The sequence below is a fragment of the Gouania willdenowi genome, chromosome 1, assembly GCF_900634775.1.
Source record: "Gouania willdenowi chromosome 1, fGouWil2.1, whole genome shotgun sequence".
NCBI classification, from domain to species: domain Eukaryota; kingdom Metazoa; phylum Chordata; class Actinopteri; order Blenniiformes; family Gobiesocidae; genus Gouania; species Gouania willdenowi.
Genome location: NC_041044.1, coordinates 3,280,632 through 3,305,374, shown reverse-complemented (window position 1 = coordinate 3,305,374; position 24,743 = coordinate 3,280,632). Strand labels below are relative to the sequence as shown.

The following is a 24,743-nucleotide window of genomic DNA, read 5'->3' as shown; positions in this document are numbered from 1 at the left end:
TATAATCTGTTCAGATCAGTGCTTATTTTGTGCATTATCAGTAACTCAGGGTGATTAATCCTTAATGTTCTCACTTACAGCTGTTACAATGCCGTCATTATGTTGCCATGATAACTTTGAGACTTCTACACAGTAGTTTCAGTGAAAAGAAACTTGTTCCACTTTATTTTATGATGGCAATGTGTAACACGGTATTTTCCTTTTTTCAGTGAAAATTTGCAAAAACACTATTAATAAATAATAAATAGGATGTTTTGAAGCAAATAGTTTTGACTCACTTTGTCTGAATGCTCAATATCTTCTGATGAACATATACAGCAACATGATTTTTCATCTCAACGATTAATTTTGATATTAACTGGGTAGAATATCAACATATATCGTGATATATCGTATCGTGATACGTATAGTATTGCAACATCCTTGAAAATACTCACCACTAGGCCATACCAGGCACGTCAGTTCCTTCTGAGCGTGTATTCTCAACAGCTGGTCTAAGTGTTAACAGGAGTCAGTGATGTATTGTGTAGTTTTTTGGCAGTTTAAATTGGGTTTCAGGAGATTTAGGAGCTGTTTAATGCAGCCAAGACGGGAGGAGGAGGGCGGTGCGCCTAATAAGCGTTCCCCAGAAACACGTATTCCCCATAAAAAATGTTCCTTTCTTCTCACACTGACGCATTTCATGCCGATTCTGTCCATTTGATTTAGTCCGTGATTCCATTATCGTGGATTTTATAGGGCCCTATACTTAATATGTGTTATAGGAAGGATAAAAAATAAATAAATAAACATTGATGTTTGATGCCAGTGAATAGATAACGTATCGCTAGACGAAACATTGCAATATATCATTGTATCAAGATATTGTCACACTCCAAGTTTAAGGGAGAGTAAAGGTCCCTTAGAAGAGCTCTTCTTCTCCGCTTCATTGTCTACTACCAAACCGCAGAGTCATTTTAAAATGGTGGAACACAGACCCTGAAACGGTAAAGTAGTCCCATTTTGACACAGATCTCTAGGTTTTAGGCCACATTTGTAAAAACCCTTTAAATAAAAGAAGAGGAAAAGGTGTAGAACTAACAATAAATAAACTAACCGTGGATGATAGCAAGAGCCAGGATGCCCCCGGTGCTGGTGCCGGCTACCCAGTCGAAGAGTTCTCGAGTGGGCCGACCTGCTTCTTTCTCCAGGGCAATTAACATCTGGATCAGCACGAGGCCTTTGATACCTCCCCCGTCGAGACACAGAAGTCTGTCCATCCTTTAGGACAGGAAGAGACAAAAAAAACAGCTAGAAGCAGACTGACACTAGTTGTCTCTACCATGAGCTAATACAGGCTGTAATACAGTATACTCGGTAGCCATTGTCATATAGAAAAAAGCCAATAAGGCTGGTGTCAAATTACAGACACTTTCAGCTGGTGATCTGACAGGTAGCATATAAGAATACCAAATGTCATCAACAAAAAAAGCCATGTCAAACCCAGGACCAAGTCGACACGACAGAAACTGACTGAGAATATAATGGTTTTCTTTATTTTTCTGCTAAAACTTCTGGTTGAAGTTATGAAGAATTCACTCATGCTTTAAATAACAATATAAGAAGTTTTAAAACAGGAAGTGTTTAAAATCAGCTTGTTATAGGGGGAATCCCTGCTCAGCCTTGTTCCGGTCGTAGGAACTTCCACAGCTGAATAACATACCAGCATTCATTCATCAACTATTCACACACTTCTGTTGTTGTTTTGGTCGATCAGCTACTTGTTGAAGTGCAACACATAGATACTCAAGCAGCTATTCTGATTTGTCGCTGTAGAAAATGCTTTTCCAGGGAATCGTGTGGGTTTCTATCGTTGAAACAAGTTGGACAAGTCTGAAGACATTACTCAGAACTGGTCTGTGGCTTTTATCAGTACATCACTATGGCAGAACCTGTTCACAAAGACGGATGCTTCCCACTGTGCCAACATTCAGAACTTTGCCTTGGTTCATTCGTAAAACAGCAACAGCGTCATTTGTGACAGGGGTCAGCTGTTAAAAGGATTCTCCACTGTTTTTACAAGTTTGGTCTAAAATCTTTGAAATGTCCTTATTAGTAGATCTATGCCTAACAAAACACATTATTTTGCATAATATTTATTTAGTTGCCTTTTAAAAAAATGGGACAACTTAACAGTTTTAGAGCCTGTGTTCCACCATATTGAAATCATGTGATTGATGATGTCACACGGCCCCACTGCCTGTAAACATCCCATTGTTTTCTATTGGAGTGAAACATTCAGCCTGAATTTTATATCATTTAGTAGCTTTTTAGACAATTTAGCAGCTTTTTAGAATATTTAGCAGCATTTTAGGTTATTTAGAAGCTTTTTAGGTTATTTAGAAGCTTTTTATATCATCTAGCAGCATTTTTAAATCATTCAGTATCTTTTTGGATCATTTAGCAGCTTTTTAGGTTATTTAGAAGCTTTTTATATCATTTAGCAGCATTTTTAAATCATTCAGTATCTTTTTAGATCATTTAGCAGCTTTTTAGATCCGTTAGTAGCTATATAGGTCATTTAGCAGCTTTTAAGGTCATTTAGCAGCTTTTTAGGGCTGTAGTCAACCAAGAAAATGGTTGGTCGACCAAGCCTTTGGCACACGTAGATATTAGTCGACCGAAAAATAAGGAAAATGAATGAGCAGCTGCAGAGGAGGACGATAAATATTTTGTTTTGGCTTTTTGTGGTGCTGATTTGCTTTTAAACACGGACCATTTATGATATGAACCTTATTCAAGTTTTGACCAGAACCGGACAAAGCAAAACTGAAACCTCGAGGTCCGACAGACATTAGGTATTTATATACGTGCCCGACCTGGAACCGACAATTAAAACCTATTTTTTCCTCATACAAATGACTTTGTTTTAGTGGTAAACCTGCTTTTATTTATAATAATTGTTGATGTCAACATCAGATCAGCGCACGGGGGAAACAAACACACGTCAAAGACAGGTGCGCAGTGGGTGCTGTGGCGCCAGAGACAGCAGTGGATGAATTTACATAATCTACGTATCAAATATAAGGATAATCCATGTTCTTGTGCAGAAAAAGGATTGATTCAACATGGATGCTTGTGCTTCAAGCCTGTCCTAATTTGTTCCCTCTCTGCTCCGATCAGAGCAGTCAGTGACAGCGCAACACTTTTTTTTTTGCAGCCAGCACTCACTCACACAGCTGTTGCTGGACATAGAAGTGTATTGCATTGCATTTTTTGGTATTGAACCTGATACCGTTGCTGGTCGGCCAACAAAAATCTTGGTCGACCACGATGGCATCGGTCAATTAGTCGACTAAACAACCAAAGTTGGCAGGTTTTTAGTTCAATTAGCAGCTTTTTAGGTCATTTAGCCAGCTGTTGAAGAACTCCCACCATCCTCAGGGTTTGTGTGTCTTCAACGGTCTGTGATTTACTCTCTAACTTCAGCCACCAGAATGTATCAGTGCATTGTTTAAGGAAGTGTAAAGGTCCCTTAGGGGTGCTTTTCTCGTTTGTTTTTCTCGTCCCGTGCGATCACAGATTTTTTTGAATTGTTTATATCCTCTTTCGGTAAACAAAAGAGGGTTACATCGACATCTTTTTTAGAGCAACCAAAAGCGGCACAAGTTGTCATTTTGACTAAATACCTGCTAAATGATTTAAAAACCTGCCACATGTTCTAAAAAAGTTGCTAAATGATCTAAAAATCAGACTGAATGCTTCACTCCAATAGCTGAATAAAACGTGAGATGGGTTTAGACCTACTGATGATGTGTTGTTGCAATAGTATAGGATAGGATTAATATTGCAACAACAGATCATCAGTCGGGTAAAACTAACCTGCCTCACGACGGTCTAATCCCAGCTCACGTTCCATGTTCGTGGGTGAACAATCCAACACTTGGTGAATTCTGCTTCACAATGATAGGATAAGTCTACATCAAAGGATCAAAAAGCGACGTCACTATGACGCTATTGGCCTTACCAGCCTGTCATTGCCCGATCCCGTTAGATCTCGGAAGCTAAGCAGGTCCAGACCTTCAATCCAATAGCTGAATTGGAGTTTACAAGCAGTGGGGCCGTGTGACATCATCAATCACATGATTTAAAGATGGAGGAACACAGGCTGTAAAACTGTAAAGTAGTCCTATTTTTAAAAGGCAAAAACCACTATTTTCTCAGAAAATTAAGGTTTCTGTCTTCTCATGGTCACTTGTTCCTTGAGCAACAAAAATAGTTCTGACAGAATGTTTGGATGTTGTAAAATGTCATTTTTTTCCACTCAAATACTACAGGAAACCATTTATGAGCTGATGAAACTCATAACGTTCATGTTCATTTGGATTGTGACCCTGTAAACACTTTAAAAATGTCAGTAGTTAGGAACTGTTTTAAGTATTTTTGTTGTTTGGTTTAAAAACAATAGTTATTAATAAATATGACATGTTTTATTTAATGACGTAAGTATTTTTATTGAATGATCAGAGATGTTCCATCATTTTCAGCTTCGTCTTATGTCTGCGTTCACTAATGTGATGAAGAGTCTGCAGAAAAGGTCTGTTTGTTGATTCCACCACAGAAACTAGATGATCTTTGTAATTAGGTGTGATGGAAAATATCAATATCAGTTATCGAACAAACAAGTTGTAAAATAATAGCGTATCATGTTATCGGCCAAAAATCCAATACCGTGCATCCCTGCTTTCAGAGTTATTCTTCTGAGCTTTGCAGCAGAACTCATTTGTAAACAGAAACAGAAATAAAACAAACCCACACTTACTTTGTCTGGCCGTCCACTTGAAAACGTCCAGGTCCCGTGGTACCAGCACTAGCACCAGGAGCCTCCACATGCGTGAGAGCCTCAAAACCTGAAAATCAGGAGCCATGATCGACACGTTTCTAAAAGCCAAACGACATCTGCAGTAAAACCAAAGCTCTTTACTCAGGTTTGAATGTTTCTCAGTATGAGATGAACAGATACAGCTTAATAATGTTACCTCTAATCAACATTGATCTCACAGCACTTTATCAAAAACTACAGGAAACCATTTATGAGCTGATGAAACTCATAACGTTCATGTTCATTTGGATTGTGACCCTGTAAACACTGTGTAAAATGGTTATGATGATGGAAAAATCAAGTTAAAACCTCAGGACATGAATGAACATGACCCATGGTGGGAAACAATCATGTTACCTATGCCTTGAGGTTTGGTCGTGGAGGACATTGGAGGAGGGCTTCCAGGGGAGGCTGGGAGGAAGCGTTGCACTCCTACACTAAAGAGCATGTCCAGGAGAATCTCTCTGTTAGGGCCTTCAATGCAAACACCAGGTTAGTCGTGCACAGACAACGTGAACAGCACGGGCACAGGATGAGTGAGTAACAAAACAAACTGTTCATGCTTTTTCACCAGTAAATAGAAACTTATTTACTTTGTTTTCATGTGCATTATGACTTGTTTTGCTGAGGGAGAACAAAATGACAATATCAAATGGCCTTAAAGCTGCTTAATCATAATTTTAAAACTGTATCTGCATTTCATCCAAGTTGTTCTCATAAATCCTCTGAAAGGGATTTACTCAGAAACGAATGTCCAAGGTAGAGATTACTGCTCAAAAGTTTCTTTCTAATCTCCACCATCAACAAACGGTTTGTTGAAAAAAAGTAATGTGACTTGCACTTTGGAAATGTTGATCACAATAGCTACTGTGAGATATGGAGGCACAAAAAAGAATGCACAGTCGGCGCGAGAACATTTTTTTTTAAGGGATCCTCTACTTTTTTTTTGTACAAATGTGGCTTAAAATCTTTGAAATGTACTTAGTAGATCTACTGTATGTATAACTAAACACATTATTATGCACCACGTTCATTTATTAACTTCTAAAAATGGGACTACTTTATAGTTTTAGAGCCTGTGTTCCTCCATCTCGAAATCACGTGATTGATGATGTCACACGACCCCACTGCCTGAACATTCCATCATTTTCTACTGGAGTGAAATATTCAGCCTGATTTTTAGATCGCTCAAAAACTTTCACCATGTCTTCTTATTACTATAGACATTTTTTGGTTCTTTTTTTCAGACATTAAATTTTTGCTCTTTACCTTTTTTGCTTGACAGTTTTGGAAATGTCTCTCGCCTTCCTCAGAAGTGTCTCACTGACAGTCTGTGACGTGTCAGCCAGCAGATCTTAGAACATAGTATTTGAAGTTTGTTTTCCCAAACTCACCTTTTTTCCAGAGATTTAGCCTCTGAAAAGTCACTTTCTGAGCAACTCTACAAACAGGCTGATTTGCGGCCTACGAAATTTCATCAGTGGGCGTGTCTATAGATGGGATACTGACTTCCCCTCCCCGCATGGTGATGTAGGGCAACAGAACAGCCCGCCCTCCTTCCACCCACTCCGTAGCCGAGTTCATTCTGCTTTATAAACACAATACAGAGCGTGGGGGCGGGGCGTTCACCAGTACATACATAGACTGTAGAAAATACATACATAGCACTGCGTGAAGGACGCTGACATGCTCACCTTTTGTGGGCGTGTCTGTTAACATGTCAATCACGGCAGAGAGCTTCCTGGAAGGCGCGGCTTCTCCAGCTCAGTGCATGTGTATGAAGCCCAAATAGCACTTTGATGATGTTTAAAGCACAGAAAAGTATATTTAGCTTAACATAAGCCCTTTAACAGTCGACACGTGCGGCACACCCAGCAGAGCTGTCAGATCCACCGGGTCTGTCACGCCCACACCAACCGGCATGTCCTGGCGGGCCTAACGGATCCGACCGCCCTGCCGTGCGGGCCTCGACCCCCGCCAACTAATTTTTCTGGGTGTACCAGGCGTGTGAGAGCATATAGCCCCCCTAGTCTCTGTTCATGGCCTTCTTCGCATGCTTCCTGATTTCTTTGGCCTCCTTTATCCAACGTTTGCTGGGTGTGCCGCACGTGCCGGCAGTTAAGATCTGCTGGCTGACACGTCACACGCTGTCAGTGAGATGCTTCCAAGGAAGGCGAGAGACATTGTCGAAACTGTCATGCAAAAAATACCAATCTCATTATGCCAATCCTGATTGGCTGGTGAAAAGTATTAATTTGCCGCAGGTAGTCCCTCCTACTATAAGTGGAGTGGGCTGATGATACTACGTCATTCAAACAAGCAAACCTCTTCTCACTCACCCAGCAAAAAAGGTTGTCTGGTGAGACATCTCATTCAAATTACTCAGAAAACCAGGATTATGCAAATAATCTATAGTTCTCTTTCATAACATTTGTTTTGATGTCTCACTATGGGACATGGTAGCTCCCACATTGCAGACAAGCTCATCATGCGTTACACCAGCCCGCAGGGCAAGCACTGTTTCGATCAAGACAGGAGAACCGCCCATGCCATGCACAGAGCGGAAAGATCCAGCAGGTAAAACAGGACCAAAGTGAGGGACGAGGACCAACTCGCCGCAGCACAAATATCCTCAACAGACACTCCCCTGAACAAGGCCCAGGATGTGGCTAATACCCGAGTCGAATATGCACGCAAGCCAACAGGCGGCTGCAGACCCTGACTCGTATAAGCCAAAGCAATGCTTTGACCACCCAGTGTGACAGACGTTGCTTAGTAACGGGACGAAGAGCTGACGCCAAAGCCAGTAACAACACTGCCTTCAGGGACACAAACTTCAAGTTTGCACATCCCATTGGCTCAAAAGGAGGCTGTTTAAGTCCCTCCAGAACCACAGCCAAATACCATGAAGGCACCAGTGGCCTCGACACAGGGAGGAGCCTGCGTGCTCCTTTTATAAAAGAATGATCAGCGGATACTGACACGCAGTTTTATCCCCAAAGCCCACAGGGCCTTGGCCTTCTGTTTGTCAATCAGCTCCTGCAGAAATGATAAAATCACTCCCACAGTGTCATGTTTTCAATAAAAACATCTGAGATGATTCTTCGTTGGCAAACTCCACCATTTAATGTGAACAGGAGCAGCTCATAACATTATTCTTCTACGACACATACTCCTCTGTGTCTATGCAATATAACTGTAGACACCAGTATAACTCAGGACTCGGATGGCACCTCAAGGATGGGAGAGCTAATGGCTCCTATTACCACACTGAAAGGGGGTGTGTCCCATCTGGTGACACCAACCTTCAAACACCCTCCACTTACAGTCATACAGAGACCTAGTGGAGACAGCCTGAGTGCTCTGTATGATGGAAATCACACGCTGTGAGAGTCCCGCGGCTGACAGATTGCGCCACTCAGGGCCCAAGCCCATAGCGCTAAGCCCTCTGGGTGAGGATGGAAGACTGAGCCTCCACCTGTAACAGCAGGTCTCTTCGCAGTGGGAGTTGACAGGGATGAGCGCACAGCAGCCGGTAAACCTCCACAGGGCATGGCAGGCCAATGCAGAGCTACCAGGATCAGAGTATGGCCGGCTGCCTCATAAAGGGCCCAGATCTGTTCCACAACCTCCGGATGTAGCATCCACTCCCCGTAAATTGGCGCCCCCTGGACAGCAGGTCTGTGCCTGCATTCAGGGCTCATGGGATGTGTGTTGCTCTCAGCGAAAGAAGGCGACTACAACTCCACAGGATCAGCCTGCATGCCAGCAGGTGCAACTGAAAGGAGCACAATTCGCCCCGATGGTTGATGTACGCTACTGCGGTCATAATGTTTGTCCTCACCAGGACATGGTGGCCCGTGAGGAACGGAAGGAAATGTCTCTGAGAGTAATTAATGTGGGAGCGCTGGAGGCTCACATCACAGTGATCTCTTACAAACTGCCCCTCGTGCACTGCCTCTACCCATGACGGTGCCCATAGGCATTAGGGATGCACTGAAATGAAAACTTGTGGCCGAAGCCAAAAAAAAATATCAATGATTGGCCGAATACCAAATATCGAATACGGTTGTTAAGTTTTTCCCTATTTTTTTTAATAATGCATAAATAGCCTAGAATACATTTTTAGATATGTTTTTTAAAGAAAGTAAATGTTTATTGAATACTCTGACATTTTTTAGATATTCCAGTAGCCTTTCTTTTAAAAAAAAAAAATCACAAACTTATAACAGGTTCGCCAATGCGCCAAACCACAAGAGCGGAGTACACCTCTGCATGAACAAATAGTGTTTATGCTACAGTGTATGTTCACCGTGGAGGAGCGGCACTGACAGCAGGCAAATTGTGTATTTAGTTTTATAGGTAGCCATCACTCTTTTGCTAGCGAGACAAACAATGGCGGACTTTCGCAAAAGTTTTCATCAGGTTAAGGGTCGAGTCCATGGGTGGAGTTACCAGCATTTGTGACGTCACAAATGTGTAAAATTTGAAACGGAGCATTTTTCTCTGTGTTGTAAGACTTACACAGGCCACAAATAAACGACCGGATGGATTTATTTCATATTTTGTGTGAAGTGTGGACACTCAAGTTACCTCATTTGTGTAACTGCGAAAGTGGATTTTTCATATGTCCCCTTTAAACAGCACATGCTGAGGACCTTGGAACGCCTTGCGGCGAGCAGGTGGAGACAGATTGTGGACTTCCTGGGTAGGCAGAGGCAGAGAGCCTAGTCATCCTTCTTGGCCGTGCAGCGCCTCTGCATAGAGACCAGCGCGGAGCAGAAGATCCCCTCTTGAATGACGGGCATGTGCAGGATGTCACCGCTCTTGTTCTCTGAAAGGTTTGTCAGGTCAAGCCTGTGGAGGATTATGGTCCCCATCGCTCTCCCAGAGGGCTGGACCGCACAACACTGGACACAGAGGCACAGGTCCGTGACTACCGACATCTCCTCCCTCCTGGCTGGGTCCGCAACGCAAGGTTGTTGCAGAGCTCCATCTGGTATGCCATGAGCAGCAACAACACATTGAGTGCTCTGGCCGAGAGCGCTGCAGCCTTGTAGAAGCTCTCCGTCAGGGATGACTGTAAGTTGTCAGACTTGGTGGGCAGACGTTTGTGGAAGCAGGTGTGCTGCTACCAGTGATTTCACCGGAGCAGCTACGGGAAGACAGGGTCGTCTTGGTCATGATGACAGGCCAAGGGATGGCCAATCGGGCAGCGGCACGTCTGCACACATCCAGCATGTCCAAGCCGAGGAGAAGCTGGTATGCTTCCCTCAGCTCACTCCATGGAGGCGACGGGCTTTGCAGCCTGATCAGGGGTGACGAAAATGTCGTCCTCCACTTTGTCCTCTGAAATGAGAAGTTCAGAGGTGACGTCATTGTCGTCCCCACAGTCCAAGTCCAGAATGTCCTCCCCGGGTGGAGGAACAAAGGCAAGCTTGGACTGGGAACCCCATGAACCACCTCAGGCTCCATCTCAGCCGCGACGGCCTTGGTGCCGTGAGGGGGAAGATAGGGTCCCTTCTCCGACAAGCTGACTTGGTGTACCAGCCGAATACGGAGGCTCTTCACTGTGAAGACGGCGCAGTGGCGGCAGGAACCAGGGGCGTTCAGGGCCTGCTGGGAGTGTTCCAGCCCGAGGCTCCCTGAGCAGACCTGGTGTGCGTCTCGAGCAAGAGCACACCAGGCTTGAAGGCTTGAAGGCGAGCCTTCAAGCCTCCAGACCCCGTGGTGTGCAGGGCCTTGTCCACCATCTCCTTCTCTGTGTTAGTGTGCAACGAGGAAGAAGTAATCAAGTTACTAACTGGTGTGTTGCGTCCGGTGCTCGACAGCCGTGGTGTGGCGTCGAGCCGAAAACTGGTGTTTCAGCGGTCGGACCTTGACGGCAGGGCGTTGAAACAGTGTTAAACCGAGCGTGGAGAGCAAGAAAAACACTGGTCGACCTGGTGTGGTCGAGAGCAGAGAAAAAGCTTCAACAGCAGCGTCCAGAAAAGGGTCCACCTGTGGACGGTTAAGCAGCTGCGATGCGAGATAGCTCTTAGTGAGAAGAGGTTTTTGAATGGCACTGTGTTCTCCTCCCCCTCTACTTATAGTAGGAGGGACTACCTGCGGCAGATGAATACATTTCACCAGCCAATCAGGATTGGCATAATGAGATTGGGCTTCTGAGATATGACGCGGAGGCATATATCCCACAGTGAGACATCTGAACTAATGTTATGAAAGAGAACAGATTTCACATGCATTACTCAAGCATGCAAACAAGCTGATACTCGGTCACTAATTTATTATTATCTTTTCCATGCAAACTTGTTTTCTTTCACTTCTCAGCTAACTGAGTTCCACTAATACATTTTTAAACTTGCAAGAACAGGTAACTAACTGTAATTGAAGAACCAATATCAAAAACAAGTGGTATGTTAATCTGTCAAATTAATTTTTTCAAAAAAGTTTAACTTTTACTTCGACAACAGATTCTGATTCTGTTGTTCTTAAATTCTTAAAAAAAAGGTAACCACATACACATATAATAGTCAACATTAAATGTGGACTATTGAATATCAGATCGCTTTCGTCTAAATCCCTCTTAGTGAGTGATCTTATAACGGACCATTAATTAGGTGTATTATGCCTCATAGAGACTTGGTACAAAAATGAAGATTGTATTGCTCTTAATGAAGCAACCCTCCCAATTATGGTTATCACCATATTCCCCGTGAGAGTCGTCGGAGAGGAGTGGCAGCAGTTTTTCACTCAAGCTTATCAGTTACCCCAAAAACAAAACTTAACCAAAATTCATTCGAAAGCCTCTCACTTGAAATTTGTAATCCCAAAAACAAGATAGAAAAATCCACTTTACTGGTTATAATTTACTGTCCTCTTGGTCCATATTCAGAGTTTCTCTCTGAATTCTCTGACTTTCTCACTGATCTGGTGCTGAGCACTGATAAAGCTACCATAGTAGATGACTTTAACATTCATGTCGATGATGAAGACAACAGCCTAAATAAATTATTTACCTCACTATTAGATTCAGTCGGCTTTACACAAAATGTAAACAAACCAACTCATCTTAATCATGCCCTGGACCTTATGGTTTAGATATTGACCACCTGACAATATATCCTCAAAATCCTATATGCGTCCTGCGTCCCTGACGCATAAAAATCTGAAAGGACGCAGTAAATCTGGGACCCACCTCATTTTTCCCATGAAAAACGACACATTGTGAACAACAACTGGTTTAAAATCACAGTAACTAGCAAAATAAATCTAGCTGTCAGCAGACCCCTTTACGCATTAACTCAGCACAGACAGAATCCCCTTGAGTACATGCTAGAGTAGCCGCTACAACAACAGCTAGCCAGTTAACGCAAATTTCATTTCAACAGTTAAAGATACAAACTTCTTAGTAGTAAGTAAAAATCACGTTTCCACTGCTCTATGCTGTGTTTACTCATGTCGACGATGCTTTAATGTCTAGGCGACATGCTGTAATAAAATAAATAAAACATATTCTGGTGATTGCTGTGTGGAAATGAAAAGTACTTTGAATGCTCAGATGGCGTCTGCGCATTCATCCCGCTTCCCACGAGATCCCGTTTTTTCTCGAGTAAGCAGAAAAATTAGAACGCAAAAATGCCACTTAAGAAAAAGATGAAACCTATTGCTGGTCAGAAGACTATTGCGAGCTGTATTTTGTGCTTCCTCTACCTCTGTACCCCTCCCTGACTCTGATCAACCTCATGAGAGTACCTCAACATCGTTTATAACTATTTCTGCCTCCACTAGTAAGCTTGATGAGCCCACTGCAAAAAAAGTGCCTCCATCCTCTACACCTTGCTCCCAAAATAAGCAAAATTTCCTCAAGCAGTGGCTCACCACATATAAATGGCTTCACTTTTCTGATGACAATTTCATGTGCTGCACCTAGGGATGCACCGAAATGAAAATTTGTGGCTGGTTTGCCAAAAATGAAGAGACAAACAAAGGCATCCAATACTCCGGGAGAAAACACCTTGCACAACAATTTCAACCTTTCCTCCTTTCCAACCTGTTCTGTCCACTCCACTTTAGGTCAGATGTAGGGGTAGTTCTGCATCTAAACACTAGGGGAGCACCAGCATGAGTGTTGGCTCTAAGCTCCTCATGCTCCAACCTGGTTGGTAATCAGTCACACCTTTGTTGAGACACACAGACAATGCAGTGGAGGAGCTCAGGGATGTTGTTGGTGAGTGGCTTCAAGTTTATTGAATTTATATGGTTTATTTTTAAAGTTAAGCTACTAAAAGCAAGTATTTAAGTTGGATTATGTGTCATGTTAAAGAACACAGGCTGAGTGCTTGTTTGTATGTTATTTTGACCCAACTTTAAGTTAAATCTACATACATAGTGTTTGGCCTTACCATGTGTTTACCAGAGGGGTCTTAGTCAAAGCACATTAGGTTTACAGTTGATTCAATTGATATAAATATATTCTGATTTCATAGTGTAATTTATGTTAAGAAAACATCTCTAAAATATTAAGAGCAATAAATATTGGTTAAGAGTTTTAGATAAGTTTATATATAAAATAAAATGAATAAATAAGTTTATGGGTAAAATACATTGTTAAAAATTTAGACTTTGATTAAAATGGTTAAAATAGGGATATCAAAGTATGATTTAATTTTACAATTAAAACTAGTTACATATCTTAGGTTAAATATTAAGTAGCAGAAAATTCATTTATTTAAAAGATACATTATTTAAAATATAAGGTCAGATTGTTCATTCATTGGAAAACATTTGAATAGAGCTCATTCTTCCTTTCTCTCCTTTTCACCCCTTTTTTTCTCAAGGTTTTCAACCTGCTGCTGCTACAAACCTAAAACAAAACTGAATAAATGGTTAAAAGCTGAGTTGGCCTCATGTCTCACTTGTGCTCCATCCATGTCCTTTCAAGTTGGGCAAGCATTGTAAAAAATAGACTTGACAGTGGCTGGAGAAAATATAAATGCTTGGCGGAATACCGAATATCTAAAGCAGTTGTTAAGTTTTTCACTATTTTTTTAAACAGTGCATAAATAGCCTAAAATACGTTTTGACAGGTTTTTAAAGAAAGTAAATGTTTATTGAATATTCTGACATTTTTTTTAATATTCCAGTAGCCTAACAAAGTATTTTATTTATTTTAGCCCTTCAAATAAAACAAAAAAACTAAAGTGCATTAAAGGGGCATTATGATGAAAAAAAATCACTTTCTAATGGTTCTGCTACAGTGATATACATCACTTTTAGTTCTGTTTCCTCCCTCCCTTGTTATTCCACATTTTGTTAAAAGTCAGCTCCAAACGGGCAAGTTGGATTTTGCCCACGTTGGCAGGTGACGTCACCTAACACACCTCCTAGAATGTAAGCTCCTCCCTCTCCAACTATCTAACAGCTAAAACAAACACTGTGGTATATTATGAAATATATATTATACTTTATTGCCATATATGTAAACGCAAACTGCACTACTGGATCCCCAAACTGCACTACTTCTTCTGCTGCCGATCATGTTGGGAGTCATTGCTTGGAGCCACGGCTATTGTTCACACACATCAGCTGTTAACACTCCGTGATAATGCTACACTTGCCTATGAAGAGAAACCTGACATAGCTTGTGAACTGAGGAGGGAACGATGGGGATGGCTCACAGCACTAACAACAGACTTGGTTGTAGTATTGAATGGTTTCCAACTTTTACGTGGTGATGGACAACGGAGAGCGGTAAGGAGAGAGTCTGGCTGTGTTGTGTGCGGAAAGCAGGAGCTGCGGCTGCTGCTCTTGCTGTTCTGGTTCTGCAGCAATGCGCACACTTTTCTGACTAAAAATGATGGCACGATGTTTGATTGATTCACACGCTACTATTCAGCCTTTTTTTTTTTAACTCACTCCACTAAAGGCCGAATATGGCTTTTTTTGTAAAATTCGGCCGAATATATTCGGGAACCAAATATTCGCCTGAATTATAGCAAAACAGGCACATCTATGCACAAGTCAAACAAATGCACCAATTATCAGCATTCTACCATCACTTGCCATGTTTTAAGTAAAGAACATCAGTCCTGCCTCAGCATTCCTGCTCTACAGAAAGACTTAGAACGAAGTCAGGTGAAGATGGACAGTCAGCAGGACAAAGCACTGTACGTGTATGACGAAGATGATTCAACAGTGAAGATTCTTGAATTAAATGGGAGGTATGATAAAAGAATCACTTTCTAATGGCTTTGCTACAGTGCTATACATCCCTCATTCAGAGGGCCAAAGTTGAAATAGTTATGTATCCTCCCTCCCTTGTTATTCCACATTTTGTAAAAAGTCAGATCCAAACACACGAGTTAGATCTTGCCCGGCCTGTGACGTCACCTGCCGGAAACTCCTCCTCCTGACAATCCTCTCTCCTCCTCCCATGGACATAATACACGCCTCCTAGAATATGAGCTCCTCCCTCTCAAACTATCTTACAGCTAACACGAACACTCCTGTTTAATATAGAATACACATTATACTTTATTGCCATATACGTAAATGCAAACTGCACTACTTTTTCTGCTGCTTGTGTCTGCTATATTACGGGAGTCAATGCTTGGAGCCACGGCCCCATTGTGTACACCCATCAGCTAATAGCACTGCGTGCTAATGCTATGCCAGCCTGAGCCTATGCAGTGATACCTGACATCCCTTGTGAACTGAGGAGGAAATGGCGGGAATGTGGCAAGCAACAGGGCAAAGTGCCAAGCAACTAGGAGAAAATATCAGCCTGTCCTCCCGTCCATCATCATGTGGAATATTAGATCTACCTCCAATAATATGGACAACCTAGCGGCGCTAACTCGGCATGAGAGGCTCACGGCGCTAAGTTTTGTGCATTTCTGTTGTCATTTTGTATAAATATTTAGTTTTGTGTATTTTGAGTCATTTTCATCTTTTCGTTGTCGTTTTGGTGTATTTTTCTGTAATGTATGTTTTTTGGAGTCGTGTGTTTTTGGAGCCTTTTTGTATATTTTTGTGCATTTCTGTTTTCTGTACTTTTTGTATCAATAATGTTTAGTTTTTTGTTTTATTTTACTCATTTAGTATATTTTTACTATAAATACCTTAGATACGGTGAGGGCGTGTTTTGAGATCCGCGGGAACTATGTGAAACTTCCGGAAACTCTTCCGTTGTCGCAACTCGGCACTGTGTGCGTTTAGCATGTACATCCAAGGTGCACATTTGGTTATATAGCACGCGGTGAACATATCAGCGTTTATAATGCCGTATCCACGGAGAAATGTGTATTTTTTTACCGTTAACTTTCAACACAGCCACGACCATTGCCATCAATAACTTCCGTGTCTCGTCCGTTCGGTCTAAACAGCGAATGGTCAAACTAACATGAAAATAAACATTCTGAAACAATTACCAAATAAGGAAGTCAAGAAGTCCACAGAAGCTCAAAACTTGTGAAAGAGCCTTAAACTATCTTCTTCTCTCTCACTCGCTTGTCTGCACACAGGTCTGGTGCTACTCCAGGTCTATAGCGAGCGATTGGCTCTGGCTGCACACGTGACTCTAGCTCGCCACTACACTGCACTACATTATCATGTTTTTTAAGGAAGAAGCGGTAGGAGGTACATGGCTTCAGGTTTAATGTATGAAGGGTACAGGGCTGTGAAAGGTTTGGGAACCACTGCTTCAAACCAATGATCAGGTGCTTTCTTTAACTTCTTTGCACTGATACCTTTGCTGGTTCGGGCAGCGATGAGTCCAGGTGTTTCTCCAAGGTTGTTGGGAATCTCCACATCAGCCCCAAAAACAATCAGTGCCTTAATAAGATCCATGTGATCCATCTACAGACAAACAGACCAAAATAAGCAGCGCCTTCAGCCCAATGAACCAATGGACCAATGACCAGGTCCATTCTTAGTGTGTACCTTCATGGCTAAGTGCAGTGCGGTGTTCCCATCCTGGCCCTTCAGGTTAGCATCAGCTCCATGAGTGAGCAGCACCATAGCAGCCTCAAAGCGGCCTCGCTTTGTTAGGATGTGAAGAGCGCTTTCTCCAGTCTTATTAAGGTAGTTTACTGAGCAATCGTGTTCCAGCAGCAGGCGACACATCTGGCACAAAAAGCGTAAGACGGCCACTTGTGAGACAAATATAAGCCACATGTCTAATTGTTTGTGGGCCTCAAAACAATAATACTCCAAAAACACTCAAAAAGACAGAAAGAGACACAAAATGACAAAACAAAATATACAGTAAAGATTGACAAACAAACAACAAAATTACAGCAAAAACACACATTACGACAAAAAAAAGACAAAATTACTCCAAAAACACTTAAAAAAAAACCAGAAAAATACACAAAATGGCTGAAAAATACACAAAACAGTAGCAAAAAGAAACAGAATAACTTTGAGATGTGATATCACAAACCTCAGCTGTTTTGGCCCAGTGAAGAGGAGTTCCTCCATACAAAGCGTCTTCAGCTTGGAGCTGGCTTGAATCTGCTCGAAGGATCTCCTCGACACAGCTGACACACACACACACACACACGTCCAATCTGTCCTGAGATTCAAACCCTAATCCATTTCCTTCATTAGCTTCAGCTTCCATTAGCTTCAGCGTTACTGTCTCAATGATCTACTTACTCCTTCTCATTGTACTTCATGCCAATATGAATGGGATAGCCTAGTCCACCAATGACATCACACTTGGCTCCGCCCCCCAGCAGGGCTTTGACAGACTCGACGCGGCCCAGACGACAGGCAACGTGAAGCGGAGTCTCCCCGTTGTCGTTCAAATCGTCGACTCCTGTGCAGAGACGGGAGCACAAGGCCTGAATGGAGGGAGGGGAGGGAGACGGATGAGAGGTGGCCGCAAAAGTAACTGCACAAAATGACTGAAAAATGCACGAAAAAACAGCGAAAAGAGACAAAACGACAATAAAATACAAAACATTACTCTAAATACACATGACAACAAAAAAACAGAAAAATACACAAAACAACAGCAAAAAGACACAAAATCACAACATAAATACACAAAATCACTCCAAAAACACAAAAAACAGAAAATGACTGAATTACACAAAAACAAAGAGACAAAATTACAACAAACATACACAAAATTACTCCAAAAACATTCAGATACAGTGAAATACACAAAATGACTGAAAAATACACAAAACAACAGCAAAAAGAAACAAAATGACAACAAAAACACACTTCGACAACAAAAATAATCAAAATCACTACAAAAACACAAAAAAAACTGAAAAATGCACAAAATGACAATATTCAAATCGTTAACCCCTGTGCCAAGTTGTGAGCACAAGGCCTGGATGTAGGGAGGAAAGAGCAAAGGGGCGGGATCAATGGAGTCTCACCTCTACAAAAGCAGAGGACTCGTGTTTGCAGGCACAGTGCATGGGCGTGTCCCCGTGGCAATCTCTGATGTCAGTACGAGCTTGGCTTTCATCCAACAGCTGTTTAACACTGGCCAGGTCTCCTCGCTCACAGGCCAGGTGGAGCGGAGTCTGGCCCACCTCATTCTGAGAGTTGATGTGACTGAAAGAAAAAACAGGGTTTGTTTAGTCGGAGATGATTCCTACCAGAGTTGGGGGTCATTTACAATTACGTCTTCAATTATCCATCTTCAATTACGATTACCAGCATTTTTCCCAATTACAATTCAAATTAAAAATCAAAATCAATTAAAATTACATGCTCAATCACTAAAGTTCAATTACGTCTTCACTTATCCATGTTCAATGACAACTCAATTACGATTAAAATCAAAGCTACAAGCAGCAGGAAGTGGTGCACGTTGAGGTGTGTTGCTTGTTGGGGTGTGGCAGTAATTTGAAAGCGTTGAGACGTAGCTGACCATTTTCAAGGATTATAGCAAACTTTCCTGCAATGTTCTGTGCAAATATAATGTCTATGATTTCCTTTTACCAATAGGTGGCGCTATGACTATGAATGATGGATGGGTTAAACCAGGGGTCCCCAATCCTGGTCCTCAAGGGCCACTATCCAGCATGTTTTAGATGTTTCCCTCTTCCAACACACCTGATTCAAATGATGAACTCATCATCAAGCTCTGTAGAAGCCTGATAACAATCCTGGTCATTTCAATCAGGTGTGTTGGAAGAGGGAAATATCTAAAACATGCTGGATAGTGGCCCTTGAGGACCAGGATTGGCCACCCCTGGGTTAAACCATAACTAATTTTTTGGCAAACAAATGAAAGTTGCTATAATTACAGTAATTAAAATCTACTTAGCTCTACAAACCCTTAAAAACTTCCATAAGCGTAGCACATCATTTAAGTGAACAGGCTGCTAAGAGGAATATTTACATCTACAAAGATTCACAATCAAATAAACATGTACGTTCAGGGGCGGATCTACCGGGGTGGCATGGGGTCACCCCACAACAAAGCCTTGCCACCCCTGCTGCCACCCTAATTTGTACACACGGGCACGGTACTACGCGGCAGCGGTCCACCAACCGGTAATGCCCCGCTGTCGCTTCCTGACTGCGGAGCCAACGTTCTAAAACACCAACAAAGAAGACGCGTAAGATCGCACGACTGATTATCAATAAGCTTGCGCTAAGTATCGATTTTTTTTTTTCTCAAAATCTTTTCTGTTTTTTCACTAAAATGTGCAGGTACGTCTTCACATAAATGTTGTCACTGTTTGTTGAAGGAGCCAATATATTGTTTACTGGAATAGAGCACTATAATGGTGTCACTGGTAAGAAAGACCCTATGTTTTGTTTACAGAAAGCACTACTGGAGATACTCATTCATTTACATTGGTATGTTGACACTTATTTACAGAAATGTTGCACTAAAATAGTGTCACTGTTCATAGGACACTTTTTCAATTTATTGTCTTTCAGAGATATAAAATAAAAATTGTATTTTTTCACTTCATCTTTTTTCATGTCATAGATTATCATAGATTGATTTCTGACCAATATATCGCTAATCGTAGTATCGTCACATCGTGAGCGGTGTATCGCATATCGTATCGTGAGGTACCCAGAGGTTGCCACCCCTAATCAAAATAACAATTAAACAGTGTGGTTATTTTTGTTTTACACAAATTCATCATATGCCTTTTAAAATAAGTTTTTATACTTAGTTATATAACAGTGTGGCATCATTAACATGTCAATGACACTTTTTCTCCATCTGGTTACAGTTTGTTACAGTGAAAACAACTGTTTTAAAGCCATATTTTTGTAAAATTGAAAACATTTTGCACCGTAATAATTTAAACTAACTACTAGACACTTTTTTTATCATTCACACAATTCCAAGTCTTACACTTTGTTAAATGTTACAGAATGGTTCTTCAATGTAATGAATGTGATAATTATCCTGTTTATTTTCATGGACTGAAGCTGTGTTTCTGTGTGGATGCTACTCCAGTAAATATTAACAGTGTCGAGCTATTGTCTAGGACGTTCATGTCTATTCACGTCTGTGCTTCTATAAATCAATGTCAGTCAAAGAAAACATGGTGAAGCTACTTTGTTAATCTCACAGAAATGAAGAGGAAATAATCATTGTACTTGTTAAGCAGCACTGATATGTGTCCATGTTTACAGAGAAGTTGATAATACTAGCACTGAAATGACTATTTTCAGCATACATTTTGTTTTTAATGATTTAGAGTTCATTTGCAAAAACATTAACAATATTTAGTTGAAGCAATATTTACAGTGCATACAGAAAGTATTCACAGCGCTTCGCTTTTCCCACATTTCATCATGTTACAGCATTATTCCAAAAGGGATTAAATAATGTTGTCTGTCCGATCCCACTCTTTTCATGTAATTCAATAACCAACAGAATGCTATTTTAAAGTGTTTATCATTTAAAAGGTGCTTGAAATACTAAAAAACATCACAAAGCTTAGTTCAAGGTACTGAATGTTAACCATATGATAAGGAAAATCCCTTAACCCGAATTTTGACATTCAGGTTTATTAAGTATTAACTATGCTATTTTTCAGCCGTGTCTGGTATCTAACTGTTTCATAATAGATGATATATTAAGATATGATGTTGAAAAGATGTTTTGAAATATCTGGAGTTAATTATTAGGCATTCTTTTATGTTAAGGAACTCCCTCTGTTGTCTATGTCATTTCACTACACACCCACACGCTGAAAACAGAGACATTGACCAATCACCGATATGATCTCAGAATGATCAACCAAGACACCTCCTCCAAAAGGCGTCCCCAAATTCTTTTAAAAAAAGACGCGCTGCCCGAAACTTTAGTTTTTGGGACGCTGGCATTTCATACTCAACGCGTTTCCCTTCCCCACCTTTTCACTTATTTCATTTTATTTTTAGTTGAAACAGTTAGATTTTTGGAATGAACAGCTGCTTGGTTCGGACGAATCCAGCATCTAGTGACGTGCGTAACAGCCGAAAGAAGCCCGGCCTGCGACCCATTGGGGTAAGCCACGAGCCATTCTCTAACCCAGCTGCGAAGGCCAGAACCGCCTGGAACGGCTGAAGGGGCTCTACTCTGTTGAAACGCAACAGAACTCAACGGTGGCACGTCCTGCTGCATTGCTTCAAACAGCACCTCCAGGTCCAACCCTGACATCATCTTCAAGGTACTTGAATGAACTTTCATCAGCAACTTCATCCACAATAGATCACATCCATACTTCCATAACTACAAACTTACACACACTCACAACATTCTCCACACACAGTTCATCTCATTCATGTTTGTTCGTCTCCCCTGTCTGTCTTCCTCTCTTTGTTATGAGCTCTCTTTATGATTTTATGATCTTATTATTCGAATATGTATCCTGCATTTTTATTCAATATTTAGTAGACTAGCATTCTCCTAGAATAGTGATTTCACTTTATTACATATAATCCTTACTTTTATTAGCCTAGAAATGCATTTTATCATGATTTAATTATCCCATTTCAATTGATATTTTGACTGTGTTAATTGTTGACTTTTGAATAAAAGGTTAAACATAATCTTTGATTCCTCTGATTCATTAAAGCTGTGATGATGGTGTAGATGTTGCTGGTAGAATTCACTTTCCCCTGGTTTCACATTGATGAGTCTAGTCTAAAAACGTAGACATATTTCTCCTGTTAAAAGGAGTGGCACCCCGCAAAATTTGAAGTAATATTAATAATCATAATTAATATTCTTAGTTATATAACCCATTAATAATAACTCATCCTCCTACACTTTGGCAGCAATTACGGCCTCAAGTCTTTTGGAATATGAAGCCACAAGTTTGGTACATCTATCTATGGCCACTTTGGCCCATTCCTCTTTACAGAACCTCTGGAGCTCCATCAAGTTGGATGGGGAGCGTCGGTGCACAGACATTTTCAGATCCCTCCAGAGATGCTCAATGGGATTCAAGTCTGGGCTCTGGCTGGGCCACTCTAGGGCATTCACAGCGTTGAATAGGCTTGGGCAAATGTCATTTGTGTGAAATTTGAGGCTGATTGAACTTTTTGTGTCAGTTATGGATTTCTTTAAATTGTGGCGTGCTTCAGAAATTAGCATTGCAAATTTGTGGTGGGGCCACGACCAAACCGTTAAAAGATATGCAAATCATTTTGATGATTTTTAATCTTCAGTTGGTCCTAAGTGTTCTGGCCGAGTTTGAAACAAATCGGATGAAGCCCTTCAGACTAGTTCGCGCAATGCGTTTCGCCATTTTTTATCTTTGGCTCAAGATGTCTCTGCCTTCCTGTTTGATTTTCAGCATGGTTCATCGGGTAACTTTTTGTTCATCTTGGGGTCAAGAATACATGTTGCAAATTTCATGTGAATTGGGCCAACCTGCCAGTCGTTTGGCTCCATAGTATTTTTGGCATCTTTTACAGTTTTTTTCATTGCGCCAAAATAAAAAAGCAAGAACAATAGGTTCCTACGGCCAGTATGGCCTTCAGATCCTAATTATCTGAACTCAATTACAATTCAATTATTAAAACAGATTTATTTTTTTTGAGTAGGATGAATCCGTTTTTTTTTTCTTTTTTTTTTATTGACAAATTGCAAGTTCACAAATCAGTAAAACAACATAAAGGGAACAAAGAACAAAGTCAGGGAAAAAAAATCACTAGAAAAGAATAAAATAAATACAGGCATCAGTCACTTGGAGGCACAGGAAACAGTTCTTCATACAGAAGCAATAATTTCACCTTTTTTTGTTTATTCAAATAATAACTAAACTCAGTTAAGACAAGATGAAAAATCGGAAGGGATTTTGAGAATTTTGCCATTAATAATATGAGATTAATGATGAAAGTAATTGATTTATTTGTTCTTTCAAAGATAAAAATAACATATTTTGAGCTGCAGAACAGCTCAATGTTGACAGATAGTCATGGTACCACAGGATAAGTTGAAAGCTGGTTAGAATCTCCAGGAGTGACTGCACAAAGTGCTTTTAAAAATGACTAAAGTGGGTCTAATATCCTAAAAAAACACCCCGTAAATACTGACCAGCAGGTGTCCTCAGTGAGCAACATTTGTAACTAAGGTGACTAATAATGATAATTAAAAAAAATAAAATAAAAATAGGCTTTCACTATATACAGTACTATATGTAGCCTATATTGTGCTCTGCACAGTTTGTTTAGCTACACACATACACGGCGCCCCAGCGGTGGGCCGCCATCGCGCCTCCGCCCAGGACAAGCAGGCCAACTATACCGCGTGATCAAAGCTAAGCTTGTCTGCTACGGGTGGACAATTTTATGAAATAATTCATTAGCAGTATCATTGCAGTCCAAACAAATCTAATGTCGTACACCACTGAATCAAGCAGCAGCCATGTTGAAAGTCTCAGCTCTGTCTGTCCCTGAACCGCAGATATTTGAGCCACACACACACACACACACACACACACACACACACACACACTTTCTAGACAGATTACGTGATCACAATTATAATGACCTCAACCCTGTTTCCTTCCATACTCAGTAACTTTCGTCTCACCTCTGAAAAGCCGTATATTTGAGAAACTTTCTGAGGCCCGTTTTCACGGCGATGTGGGCACAGCTCCAGTCCGGGTGGCTACGGCTGCAGTTGACGATGGGCTGAATGCTCTCAGCCTTCAGAGGAAGTGTGTCGTAGAAGGGCTGGAGTTTGAGGGGGTACTCAGAAAACCAGTTCATGGCGTCGTCCTCGGAGACGACCTGAAACAGCCTGAACAGCAACAGAAACGTCTCTATGACACGGTGGTCTACATTAAAAACATCTACAATCACTTTAAAGAGCATTTCTTCTTCAAAACACTGGGATTATTTTACACTAATAGTAGGCAACATGGGAAAAAATTAATATCACAAGTTTTTCCATTCAGATCATTTAGAATATTTTATTTTATTTACCAGTAAAACAAACCAATTCACCTACTTAAAATCATCGCCCAAAATGGAAAAAATGAATACAAGGTGATTTAAGTCAGGGTAATTTTCAAACATTTAAAAAAAAATGTATGTAAGCAATTCATCAAACTGCTTCCAAGTACAATTAACATCAAACAAAAAGGTTGACAAGTTATTTTAGTCACACAGTCTTTTTACTCTGTTTAACTAAATTGGTGTAGCATTAGCAACACTTGCTACATACCATGGCAGCAGATCAGTCTAGTGATTTCCATTTGTTTTTGAGGTAACACACTCATGTTAATAAAATCCTATTTAAAGCAGTGTTATTTTAAACCCATCATTTCCCACAGTTTGGACAATCATATTGTTTAAAAGATAAAAATGTTACTGCTTTGGTTACATCAGGCCTGGGTGATATGGACCAATATTCATATTTCAATATTTTTCCTCAAAATGGCGA

The 24,743-nt window shown here is 40.9% G+C and overlaps 1 protein-coding gene across 1 annotated transcript in view; it reads right to left on the bottom strand.

Moving 5' to 3' along the window:
- The window catches only part of LOC114471825 (85/88 kDa calcium-independent phospholipase A2-like), a 65,256-nt gene that overhangs the window by 23,314 nt on the left and 17,199 nt on the right, over positions 1-24,743 (bottom strand). Inside the window, exons 3-11 of the mRNA XM_028460764.1 lie at positions 23,889-24,098; positions 18,259-18,439; positions 17,522-17,709; positions 17,307-17,403; positions 16,805-16,987; positions 16,612-16,720; positions 5,219-5,335; positions 4,802-4,889; positions 1,097-1,260 (exon numbers count right to left, since the gene is read on the bottom strand). Of these exons, the coding sequence (XP_028316565.1) occupies positions 1,097-1,260; positions 4,802-4,889; positions 5,219-5,335; positions 16,612-16,720; positions 16,805-16,987; positions 17,307-17,403; positions 17,522-17,709; positions 18,259-18,439; positions 23,889-24,098 (1,337 nt within the window). The remainder of the gene's footprint in view (positions 1-1,096; positions 1,261-4,801; positions 4,890-5,218; positions 5,336-16,611; positions 16,721-16,804; positions 16,988-17,306; positions 17,404-17,521; positions 17,710-18,258; positions 18,440-23,888; positions 24,099-24,743) is intronic.